At 38.3% G+C, this 12,961-nt stretch overlaps 1 protein-coding gene across 13 annotated transcripts in view; it reads right to left on the bottom strand.

Moving 5' to 3' along the window:
* Positions 1 to 495: 495 nt before the first annotated feature.
* The window catches only part of PRRC2C (proline rich coiled-coil 2C), a 93,940-nt gene continuing 81,474 nt past the window's right edge, over positions 496 to 12,961 (bottom strand). For 6 of the 13 annotated variants that reach the window (XM_046682888.1, XM_046682886.1, XM_046682884.1 and 3 more), the window contains 10 exons: positions 12,475 to 12,678; positions 10,971 to 11,083; positions 10,455 to 10,591; positions 8,079 to 8,310; positions 7,745 to 7,867; positions 6,490 to 6,708; positions 5,979 to 6,082; positions 5,520 to 5,646; positions 4,396 to 4,632; positions 496 to 2,369 (listed from right to left, as the gene is read on the bottom strand). In XM_046682888.1, coding sequence (XP_046538844.1) covers positions 2,115 to 2,369; positions 4,396 to 4,632; positions 5,520 to 5,646; positions 5,979 to 6,082; positions 6,490 to 6,708; positions 7,745 to 7,867; positions 8,079 to 8,310; positions 10,455 to 10,591; positions 10,971 to 11,083; positions 12,475 to 12,678 — 1,751 coding nt within the window. In that variant the 3' untranslated portion in view covers positions 496 to 2,114. Of the gene's footprint in view, positions 2,370 to 2,814; positions 2,868 to 4,395; positions 4,633 to 5,519; positions 5,647 to 5,978; positions 6,083 to 6,489; positions 6,709 to 7,744; positions 7,868 to 8,078; positions 8,311 to 10,454; positions 10,592 to 10,970; positions 11,084 to 12,474; positions 12,679 to 12,961 lie in introns of all 13 variants that reach the window. The other 7 variants (XM_046682887.1, XM_046682885.1, XM_046682894.1 and 4 more) reach the window with 5 other exon arrangements.

The raw sequence follows: 12,961 nt of genomic DNA, 5'->3' as shown, positions 1-12,961 counted from the left end.
TCAACAAGAAAGAATTCTCTCTTCCTCCTCGATAGACGGTTTTCAACATGCATATGGCCACCCCGAGAACAGGGGCCATGACTGTAATCCTCCATGACAACATTTACTTTGACTAAGCTCTATAGTTTTTTTTATAATTTTTTTTTTGAGGAAGATTAGCCCTGAGCTAATTGCTACCAATCCTCCTCTTTTTCCTGAGGAAGACTGGCCCTGAGCTAACATCCACGCACATCTTCCTCTACTTTATACATGCCTACCACAGCATGGCTTGCCAAGTGGTGCCATGTCCACACCTGGGATCCGAACTGATGAACCCCGGGCCACTGAAGCGGAACATGCACACTTAACCACTGTGCCGGCCCTCTATAGTTCCTGAAAGTCAGAAGTCAAGTCTTTGGATGATAATCTTTTTCTAGAGCATACTGTACTCCTGTTCACTATTTTTGACACGACAAACCCTCTTCAGATTTTAGCAATGGATGAGAAGCTCCAAGATTCATTATTTAGAGAATACTTTATTAGTTCTGTAATCAAACCCATGTAGATAAGACCTTACATATTTAATACAGTGCGTTACCCCTGTACAAATGGAAAAAATTATGTTTAACGTTTCTAGACCAATATGGCTGTTAATTTCTGTACAATGCCAACCCAACACGGTACAACTGGGATACTTTTTCCAAAGTTGACAGCACAGCTAAAGTTTTCAAAAATTCAAATTATATATATATGTATATATATATATTTATTTATATAAAAAGATCAATAGCAGTATGTTATGCATCAATAGCAGCAACAGCTTTTCCAGGTTCTGCAGTCATCTGAACAAAATTATAGGACATCCAGCACACTCCATTAAAAAAAAAAAGAAAAAAAAGGTAAAAAACAAAACCCCAGAAAACAGCAAAGTTCTGTTACTGTTGTGGTACCTGGCACCATTTTTTAAATTAGCTTCTCAATCATCATCTGGAAAGAAAACATTCTAGAATAACATCATTAAAAACAGCTCTGATAAAGCACGGTCACTACTACGTATCATGAAGCAGGTACAAGATATTTTACATTCACAGAGGTATGATACAGTACTGCCCTACATCTATAATACTAGAGGATACAATTAAAAAGGCATTATTTGAGACTTGATTCTACTTTTCCAGCAGAGGGCCCAAAGGATGGTATGACACAGCTCTGGTAAAGAAATGCACCTTCTTAAGATAGGATTTCCGTTCATTAGAGGCACAGTTCTAAGTACTCACTGCTTTTCATGAATATCAGCTAAAAACCGTTTTAAAAAAACCCCAAAACCATTGGATTCATACAAAGATGACCAAGTGGAGGCAAGCAAGACTCAACCTAACTTTACCAAATCTGCTGTTTGAATGGTAAGAGCCCCATGAAGAAAGGAGTAGCACTTCAAAGCTTCGGGCCACGACCCAAACGGCATCGTTTCAAACAGAAGCACCTGCCCACTTGGCTATGTTCAAGGATGCTGATATCAATACTCCATCATCTGCTCACTCATCCAGGAAGAAGGGAAGATCAGTTACGGTACTTTGATTGTGTTCAACTCAATCACCATGTTACAAAAATAGCAAGCTGCCATAATAAAAAATAAGGCTCCTCTATCCAGCACCAGTTATCTTCAGTTCTTGACCACCAAGCCTACAAATGCTCTAACTATATCCAAAGAACATAAGGGAGCAAAGAAACCACATCTGATGGATGAGCTGGCATCACCACATTGTTCAGGCCAAGCTATTCCTCTGCAGTGTTATTTTCCTCATACTTCTGGTATTTCACCTAACCATAAGGATTGTAGTTCTAAATTATATGCACTCAAGGAATGTGTGCATATATTTGTATATAAATTCTGACTGAAGATGCCATCAACAGAATGCGTGTTATATAGTAGGTACAAGCTGGCAAAGCCTCATTTTACTGGTGAAGCAGCTGTGTGTCAGTGTAAATTGCTCCTATGTCCCTTGTGCACCTCCAAGCTCTGGACAGGATAATGTCACAGACCGTTTTACCCCTTTGGCTGCTGGCATTATCTGACTTCATTCTCCCTCTTTCCCCTCTCCCCTCCCCCAATCCCTGGCAATAAACCACAGCCTTTAAGATTTTGTTTCTTCAGTTTTGATCGCCTGAGGCTTGATGGGTCCAGTTCTGACAGGTTTGGCGGCTATGGCAGGTGCAGGAGGTGGTTTTTCTTCTCCTTTTTCCTGACAGACACCAGGAGGGTCAGTCAGCGCTTCGGGTTTACTGGAATCACTGTCCACTTTCTGAGCTTTGCCTCCTATCTGTTTGCTCTGTTGCTGTTCAGAGAAGAACCGTTGCGTGGACTGAAGAACCTCTGCTCTCTGCTTTGCCTTAAAAAATGAGAAACGACAACTGAGGATGCTGCAGCGCTACCACCGCCTGTCAATCCATCTCAGGTCACATTCTGTCACCAATCACAAAGCAGTTTTCCCCACGCTGGTTTGGCCCAAACCAAAAGTACCTCATTGATCTTTCAGCTTTTAATGGATAGATTTCTTCCTATCTTTGAAAACATTCCATGTGATTTTTAAAAAACATTTGAAAAGAACAGGACCGCCTCCCACCACCTTTTCAAAGTTTGCCCTCTTATAAAACAATAAAATAGAAATTGCTGTTGGTTTTGTATCGTTTCTGGAACAAAGCTTATTGATATCAAATTGTATTTAGGGAACCTGCTTGCAAATTTGAAAACACATATGTAACACTTAAAACTTCTAGTTATCAATATGTGGTCTATAACAAAAGGAAAAGGAAGCACTTATATTGTGGCATTACCAACACCTAGGACCAAATGTCTTGTGGCTGAGTCCTCTTCCCACAGCTCTCTTCTGCAGGGGAAGAGCATCAGAAATTAGTAACTACAACTTCACTTGATCACTAAGTTCTGATAGCTCCTACCACATTCTGAGCTGGTAAAATAATTTCCTAGTTTTATTGACTATGTGACCCAAAGAATATACTTACGTCCATCTGTAAATTATACCATGTAACACACAATCACAACCTAAGTTCCTATACCTCTTGCATATAATAAAACCCCTCCACGCTCTACAGATAACCTGCACTATCCAAAGATCTTATCCAAAGATCTGAAGCAATTTTCAAGAAATCTGTGCCCTCCCCCACCCCATTATTAAGCTCTAATGTCACTTCCAACATGGGAATGCATCAAAATCAAGTGCCAAGGAGCCAGGAGAGAAAGTGGAAACCAAGGTCTAATGGTTTCCCACGACTTCTATGCACACTAGCATTTTTCACGTTAGGAACAGACGGAAATTCTAGGCTCACAGCCTTAATAAAAGTAGGTAATATTTCATAAGAGTTTCACTGCAGGGTAGTCTTTAAATTTGATTACTCAGGATTAGAAACAACAGATATCAACCCAGAAAGAAACTTTAGTCAGTCAACCGAATTCTCTAATAGGGTTACCATAAACATGTTTCTAATTCAGAGTAAAGCATTACTATGGACATTTCCCTGTTTGAAAGCATTAAGCTTTTCTTTGTTCTAGTCTGGCCTCAGATATATAGTGACAAAATAAGCAAAACTACCGAGACCTCTAAAGTCAAGTCTAAGTACACAAAAAGACTGATTCAGCTGGCTGTACAGGCAGACAGGTAAGGTTTATGCTATGAAAACTGTCCCCACACAGACTCCTGAAGGCACTCCTCTGCATCAGCAAACCTCACGTTTATCAGTGCCTTTTATCACGAAGGATCCCAAAGTGCTTTTCTGAGTTCTTCATCTACAAACACACACTGTACAGCCATCTCTGGTGGCAGGCAAAAAAGGGTGTGAAAACTGTTTGAGGAGAAAACCATACTTGGATGACTCACGAGGGAAGAAAAAGCAAGACAAGTAACGTGTCTTACCCATTCCAGAGTTTTCACATAACCATGATCTACATCTTAAGCTTGGGGAGGGGGGAAGAAAAAAAGAAAAACGAAGAGAAAAAAAAAGAAAACGGGGAAGCCTATAATAATCCATATTACTTTTTTGCTCTTTCAAAAAATATAGCAGCTAAACTCAGATCTCCCTCAAATATTTACTTCATAAGCAATTCATTTGGCCACAGAGTTTAAAATGTTAACTTGTTTGCTGACTACAGTTGCAAAAAAACCCCCAAAAAACAAAACAAAACCAAAAAAAAAAACCATCCCAAACAAATAAAAAAGAGGAAAAAAGTAAGGGGGGAAAAAGAAATTAAAAAAACAAAAGGAATGAATATAAGTAGTTAGCTTGGTTAAATCTGCTAAGACAGTGAATGCCTGGATATATGGTTAGGGGTCCAGAGGCATCTTAGGACATGGTTCAGAGACAGATTCTTGCTCTGTTGGCTGTTAACGCTGTACTAACCTTCATGTCTTGTTCAGCCTTCAGCGCAGCCTGGGCCTGATTACCTCTGACTCCAGATAGTGATCCACAAGGACCCCTGGCTACATGTGGCAAACGAGCATGGCTCATGAGGCCTGTGGTCAGCGGAGGAGGCATCTGACTGGCCAGTGCCATTGGCGGCCTCTGAACAGGCGCTGGGAAGGTGTTAGTATGTGGGGCTCTTACCAATGGAGGGACCAGGTTAGGCTGAGAGAGAATCTGAGTGAAAAAAACAAAACATACAACATTGAACTGTTAAAAAAAAAAAAAATTGCCAACTAGATCGGGTTGGCTTATCTCAGAGTAAATCTGTGCCCATTGTGCCAGTGAAAGGAAGCGTACAGACTAGTGCCATTCTATTATAGGGACCAAAACTAAATAGGCCATGCATAGAGAATCTGACAGGAAAATCAGGCAAAGCATGCCAGGACACTTCCACTGGTTGTAGCATTTCAGCTACAAATTCGGAAGGGGATAAAGAAAGGTTATTAATTAGGATATTTAAAAAAAAAGGTAGAACTGTAGAAAAGGCACACACCTATACCAAACATAATCTGAAGATAAATAAAAATAATACTAATTTGACAAACACGTGTTTTCTCAGCAACCAATTCTAGTTTGTGAGAGTTCTTATCAATTTTAGTTAGTCCTTCCATATGAGCAGCAAAGGGAAGAGAAGCCAACATTTTCACACATATATTAGAACATCTGTTGGAAATTTTACCTCAACTATACACAGTTATCCTAAAAGACAAAAAAACAACTTTAAACCTAAAACCTTTAAGCACTGGGACCCTTCTCTGAAAAGTCAACTTCTTCAAAAAGATAAACGGAACAGGACTGAGATTAATGATCAGAGCTGTGTGGGGAATCTTCCGACTGTTTCTATTGTCTGCTGTAGAACTACACAGTTACTACCTGTGTCTAACTAAAAATCACAAGAATCTAAGAGTCATAAATTTACTGTCAAATAAGAAACTGTTTCTCATTAAAAACTGTGCTTCTAAACTGGTTACAATATGGCAAGATTAAAAAATTAGAGAATTAGCCAGAGTAGCAATCATTTGCAAGTAACTAATACTCATTTCTCACTCATATCTGCCCACCTGGGGAGCAAACTGTGTAGGAAACGGCTGTGTCATCCTCACAGTGGCAGGGGCTGACTGGAACTGCTTCTGATAGACAATGCTGTTCATTTTGCTGGACTGGCTGTTTGGACTTGTGGAAGTAGCCCTTGGAAAGAAGCCATCACTGGTCAGTACAGTAGTGCCACATAAATAATGCCATTAGATCTTTAGACATTGCTCTGGGTAGATTCATCATACTCGGCAGTTGATGAAAATCTGCCAAGCTGAGTTACCAAACATTATGGTAGTGAAGAGACATTGGAGGGGCAGAGGTGGGAAAGGATACTAGCTAGATTAATTTAATAGCTTAACGTTTTAGATAAAACTATCAGAATGTCTTATGCTTACCACAGGACTGGTAACCTATTAAGTATCTAACAAACAAACGGTGCTCAGTTACGTGGACATTCTAGAAGCAAATTTAAACGCCCATTTTACCGGAAGGGACTAGAGGTTGGTGTGGTGCTTCTACCGCTGATTGGAGGCGTGCCGGGTTTTATATCAATGCCACTTCCAAAGGCTTTGAGTTCCATTTCAGACATCTGAGAAAGAGCATAAAATAAACCTAACATTTCTGCAATTCTATAAGCTAAAGTGCTGTGTTCAGTATTCTATATATAAAGACTAAAAATTTAGCAAAGGGCAGAGACCCTTAGTACAAAAATCCTATTACTAGGTTTCAAATACCATCAAATTACCACGGCCAAATTGTGCCTGAAAAGTCTAAGAGACTGTGTAAATCCAACTCTTCCACAAAATTTGTGAATTCTTTGTTATTAGGTAAAAACCATAGGAGGCCAAACACATTAAAAGTAAGTGATAAAAAATAAGCATATGGGGGTTTGAGATGTCCTGAAGGGTGGCAAAAACTGATGCATTTTATTTTTATAGACTACATAAATGCATATATCTAAACTCAAAGGAACTGTGTACATTTCTCTCCACTTACTTTCCCTGTGGTCGCAATCATGCTGTGCTGTGTCCCAGCTGGGATTAATCCTCTGAAAGGCTGGCTCACTTGTGCAGGACGACTGAGGCCTGGGGCCTGTGCCTGCGGGGTGGTATGCTGTAATGGGGGCTGAAGAGTCTGAGGCAGAGCAATCAAAGGCTGCCCCGTAGATCCAAAATTAGGCAAGGAAAGCTGGGATGCTGGCAAAGGTACTGTAACCTAGAAAACAAGCAGGCAGAAACTGCAGCAACTTGCTTGTACCTGTTGTCTGTCTATCCCTGTAACTACACACGCTACTCTTCAAATACTTTTGGGTGAGAATCTAAACAGAATATATCAATATATTAATAGATTTCACAAGAATCTTTTGCTTAGTGACTAAAAGTGCAACAGATTAGTAGTAGAGAAGCTATATAACTGAAATAATTACGACTATCTTTGAATTAATCTACAGTACATGCCAATCATAAAATACAATAAAATCATGGGGATACAATTTAAGAAAGTCAGAACTTCCGAAATACACATTTTTATACTGTTTTCAGGTCCGGTCAAATGAGCTATGCCAAGAAGAAAAATAACCTTTCAGTTTTCGTACAAACAGTATTTAATTTGAACGTCCATAAGGTAATATATTTATGAATTGTCAACCCCTAAAACAGCCACCAAAAATATTTCTGCTAAAATCACTGATGCCTGGCCTTACTCCTCCAGCCCTCCACCAACCGTCAAAGAGTAAGCTGATTAATGACATTGCTAGAGGAGATGGTTTCAAAAAAAATACATTTCTCACTGTAGATTATTATTACATTCATACACAAGAAATTGTCCTGTGCGCTCTGTCATACTCTGCACACGGTCCTATGCGTTCTGTTAACCAGTGTGATGGTCTTCAGAGCCTTCCTCTGCCTCTAGCACAAATGGGTAAAGCTCCTATCACACACGTAACTGTATATCCTAGACAGTGGCTTTCAACCTTTTATAGTCATGGAATCCTTCATTAAAATAAATGATTACATAAAAACCCATGGGAAAAAAAGAGGTAAAAAGTAGAAGCGATTGAAGTGGTGGGGAGAAGGATGTTGTGGGACTGAAGCACATTCCACTACCAGAGAACCCAGGGAATCCCTAGACACCTCAGAGAAAAGTCTGAGAATCACTGCTCCACCCCCCATCTTGCTCCTATTTAAATTCCCAAACAACAACAAAAGCAGTAGTAGTAATAATAATAATAAAGAAAATTGAGGAAATTTACCATGCCATAGTTTACCTGCTGGAGAGCACTCGGTGACTGGGCAGTGTTATAAAAATTTGTCTGACCAGGCTGTTGAACTTGTCCAGAATAAAGATTTGAAGCCTGGGTAAGATTTGCTCTAGCCTAGAAAAAATTTTGTAAGAAAATAGCAATAAGATTGAAATAATTTCCAATTCAGATATCAAGGTTATGCTTCAAACCAATCTCTAAGAATTTTAGTATTAGATAAAAAGGAAGATCTTTGTTTTTTTCACTGTCTTTTAACATTTTTTCTTTATAACCTGTCTGCTGCATAGGAATACAATGACAGTATATGCTATTACCCCAGCCTTACCTGGAGAAGATGTGTATCAATTAGCTGGGAACCTCCCAGGCCTGATGCCTGCCCCAGCTGATGTTCATACAATATAGGAATAGGCTGAGTATTTGACGTTTGTTGAAAGGCAAGACCCGACTGTGCCTTGGCAAGCTCCTGGTGTTGCACTGCTGGAAAGTTGTGGATGGCAGTTCCAGAAAGGACCACAGATGGCTGGGAGAGACTGCTTTGCATAAAGGCTGGCTGAGATCTATATAAGTATTAAAGAGAAAAGGCTTGCATTGGCAGTTAATTCTACTGGGATTTGGAAATCGTAAGAATGAGCATCCCAAATGACCAACTACTCTAATCAGCGCAATTAAGAAAAGCAGCAGAGAACGCAGACTGTGTCTAAGGCGCTTGTTTCAAGATTTAGAGCCCCGAGTAGAACAAAGCTCCACATGTAAAAGTTCTGGAAAAAGCCTGCTCTTTCTGAGAAACTGGTAAGATGTTCTCCTCTTGAACAATGAGAATAATTCTCTTTCCTCATGTTCACTAGGAAGCTCAGCACCAAATCCGCTGTTTTTCTCTTCAGTATTGACATTCTATTCAAATTTATAGCACCAATAGCTCTGACTTTTATTATCTGTATTTCATCACTTCCCCTTTATATATATATCTTATTAGAGGCTTCAAGACCTCTATGGAATGAAGCAGAGTAGTTCACATCAGGATTACTCACAAAGTTGTTTGTTTATCCTGGACATATAACATTCTATTAGTTACACAACATAATGATTCGGTATTTGTACAGACTGCAAAATGATCATCACAATAAATCTAGTTAACACCCACCATCACATGTAGTTAAAAATTTTTTTCTTGTGATGAGAACTTTTAAGACCCACTCTCTTAGCAACTTTCAAATATGCAACACACTATCACTGTCAAAAGGTACAAATTTCCAGTTATAAAATACATAAGTCATGGGGATGTAATATACAGCTTGGTGACAAGAGTTATTAATACTGTGTCGGCATATTTGAAAGGTCTTTTTAAAAAGATAATTACAACACTGGAACCTAATCACAGACTGCTGTCTTATCTCTGGGATGGAGGCTTCCGATCTATACATTTAAAAATGCTGAGATAGGGGGCCAGCCTGGTGGTGTAGTGGTTAAGTTTGCATGTTCTGCTCTGGTGGCCTGGGGTTTGCCAGTTTGGATCCCGGGTGTGGACGTACGCACTTCTTGGCAAGCCATGCTGTGGCAGGCGTCTCACATATAACGTAGAGGAAGATGGGCATGGATGTTAGCTCAGGGCCAGTCTTCCTCAGCAAAAAAAAAAAAAAGAAAGAAAAAAAGAGGAGGATTGGCGGCAGATGTTAGCCCAGGGCTAAACTTTCTCAAAAGAAAAAAAAAATAAGCCAAGATAAAGAATAACTAAATCAAAGTGGTGAATTAAAGATAATATTATCAATAAATAACATGCTTTTAAAAAACTGACATATGTGGTAGGAACAAAAGCCATTAAGCAGGAGCACTAGGCTAGGGTCACAAGTAACCTTCACAATGTCTACTTATAATCTATGTTTCAAATATAAAATGGGAAAACCTAAGTATACTGTTATAAATCACCCCGTGCTGCCAGAAATTAACTCAGGGATTCCCTATTAACCAACACTATGCTAACTGGGCTGAGAGGCAAGGAGCAGCAGAACGATGTGGCAGGGATACAAGTTGCTTTCAATGTCGAAACCTGTGCCTTCCAATAGAGCAGCCATTAGCCACAATTACATATATAGCTTACATTACATTTCTGTTTAAATGGCTGAATGGCTATCATATATAAGGAAAGTTCAATAAATATCAGTTTTCATTACTTCCTTAACTGCAAAGATAATTTTCAGTGAATCCTTCAAAAGACTGGTTTCTTCTACACTATACGGCATACTTGTGACCACTATCACCACTACTTCTATTCTCTGTCTGACACTCTACTACTCCTCTTTTATTACATTCGCCCTGGCCTCCACCCCCTTACATACTATTGTTATCTGTCACACTCCAGCTCTTAAACAGAGCAGGATTGGATTTATAGTTGTTAGCAGGGACATACACGGCACTCAAACTTTTAGGACGTTTAGCAGCTATTTTCTGTGATTTCAAATTATTATCAGATTGTTGTTATCCTCTTCTTCAACAGGCCAAGGCTTGACTTAGTTCAATGAAGTCTGATTGAAATTACCAGAGGCTGAGGTTCACAACATATAATCAACATGCTTAATAATTTAATATAGTTTGTAACAGGGTCATCCTAGCTTTTGGGTGGAAGGAAAAGGAGCAGCAGGGATATGGCAAGAAGGCTCGGCAATTACATTGTTGCCAAGATCATAAATAACTGTACAGCATGTACCTATATGGTTGAAGGGAAGAACTGAATAATTCCTGAGCCTGGGAAACAGCAGGTCCAGCACCCAGACTCAGCTGGGCTTGATGCTGTCCTTGTAGTGGTGCATAAATAGGGATTGGAATCTGCTGAACTGAAGTTGGCTGCAATGCAATGAAAAAATAATATATGAACACCATATACACAAATCACAACACTTGAGAAAAAGAAAAATTTTGAGATACGAAAACAATAAAAGATTAATGCCATGTTCGGCTCCCTTTTAAAGCAAAACCAAATGTAAACATCTAAATTTTCCTTTCAACCCATTACTTATTCTACATTGTTAATCATTAAGCTTTGGCAAACCTGGGAAAGTTTTAAAATTTTGCTAATACATATCAAGGTAATCATGGGTTGTCTGATATTGTTAATATACGATTATAACTTCAAAGAGTCTATTACTTAACAGCCCAAGATAAGTATTACATCATACAAATGCCAAGAAACAAATACAGGATGGAACAAGTCTGTGACACTTACCTGAGAAAGACCTGGCTGGAAGCCTTGCTGCTGAGCCAAGGATGGTGGAGCCAATCGTGCATGTTGGGTGTTGAATAAATGACTTGTGTCCATATAGAAAGCTGGGATTTGAGCTACAGACCATTAGGAAAAACAAGCGTTAATAAGTGTCTACATTTCAGAATTTTCCAACTGGTAATGAAAAACCAAGTTTTGTAGCAGATTTCAAATTAAGTGTGCCCTCTGAAAATACAGTCAAGGAAAAACTAGAAATGTAAAAATATGCAAATACAAAAAGAAGCTAGATTTCTAGCAGACAAGTATATACAAGCTAAAACAACGAAACTCTAGTACTTGTGAAGGTATGAAAAAACAGATACTCTCATATACTGCCAATTTGGTATAAACTAGTAAAATCTTATATAATCTATTAAAACTGAAAATGAACCTACTCGTTTACCAGCAAATCCACTCCAATTTTAAATCTACGTACCAGAATTTTGCAAAACAGTTCAAAAGAATTGACATTTAAAAACTGAAAGAATTTGGTATACATTTCTAACAGATTTCTATGTATTATATATATTATTTTGTGATTTGCTGTTTTTATATAATACTATGTTTTGGACAACTTTCCATGCTGCTTTTAATTTGTTACAATTATAAATAATACTATAACCAATACTGCTGTCACTCCAGAGGATATTTTTTAGCAATAAAATTGTCAAGTACATCTAAAAATATATATATAAATAAAAAATACTACAATGAATGAACACCCTTGTACATACACCTCTGATTAATAACTTTACCTGTATGATGATTCCTAACTATGAAATCGTCACTACAGTGAGTTTGTACACATAAAATATTCTGAGATACTGTTCTAAAACAATTATGCCAATTTATATGCTCAACAGCAATGTACTTTAAGAGCCTATTACTAATACCCAGGATCCTTATAGATACTGGGTATTAAAGATGCTGGGTATCATCAATATTTCTAATATTTCCCTTATGGAAAGACAAAAAATCGCCTCACTGTTCTTTTATTTTGAATTTAAATCATTACTGAGTTTGAATATTTTCACGTTTATTTACTGTTTAACTCAGATGAACATTGTGATGCTTAATAGGACAACTTACCCCACCCCCAATATCTAATTTTTTTCTTTCTTTTTTGCTATTCTTAGGTTTATTCTTCCCCATGAACTTTATTCTCAATTTGTCAAGTTTCAGATAACAAACTTTTCCAATTTGATTGGAATAACATCAAACGCATAAGGTACTTTGCAAATTAGACACTGATTTGTCTAATATATATGTAACATATGTGTAAGAAACAACTGCCAAGAGCCCTACAATGCTTATCAAGGAGAGAGCGCATTCAATTCTACGAGGAAACAACTTTGCAAAGCAGATCGAAAAAATACTTAAACTTCAAAGAGTAACTAAGGAGAGAAAAAATAAGCATTTAAAAGAGTTCATTTTCTAAATTCCTTATATTCCATGCTAAGAACCTTACCTGCTGCAGACTGCGACACGTAGACTTGTGGACTCTGCTGTTGCTGGGCAATAAGGGAAGGCATGCAGCTTAACTGTGAAAAATGACTTGCAGAAGGCAGGCTGCTTGTCTGTAATTGTTGGGGTTTCACTTTACAAATATTAGGAGGGTCTGATGTGGTTGTAGATTTTGTACTCAAAGAAGAGGTAGTATATGTGCCAGCTCCTATATTTGGGAGAGGGACAAAATAGGAGAAGATGTAGCATATTTTAAAGTGTTGCTGTTGTTCACAGTAAGATAATTCAAGCACCAACCACAAACAATGTTTATGCCCACCATGTACTTATCACCTACTCATATACTGCGCCTCAGGCCAAAAGTGGCTACGAGGTGGCTTCTAATTTAGGAAAGAACACATCACCAAATGCAAACAAGAATATAAAACTCGGAGAAATATAAACAATAGAAAATTAAAACAAGGAGGAAATTAAAAAATTAATCTCACAAA

The sequence above is a fragment of the Equus quagga genome, chromosome 13, assembly GCF_021613505.1.
Source record: "Equus quagga isolate Etosha38 chromosome 13, UCLA_HA_Equagga_1.0, whole genome shotgun sequence".
NCBI classification, from domain to species: Eukaryota; Metazoa; Chordata; class Mammalia; order Perissodactyla; family Equidae; genus Equus; species Equus quagga.
Note: the sequence above shows the minus strand (reverse complement) of the source record. Positions and strands in the feature narration are given on the sequence as shown.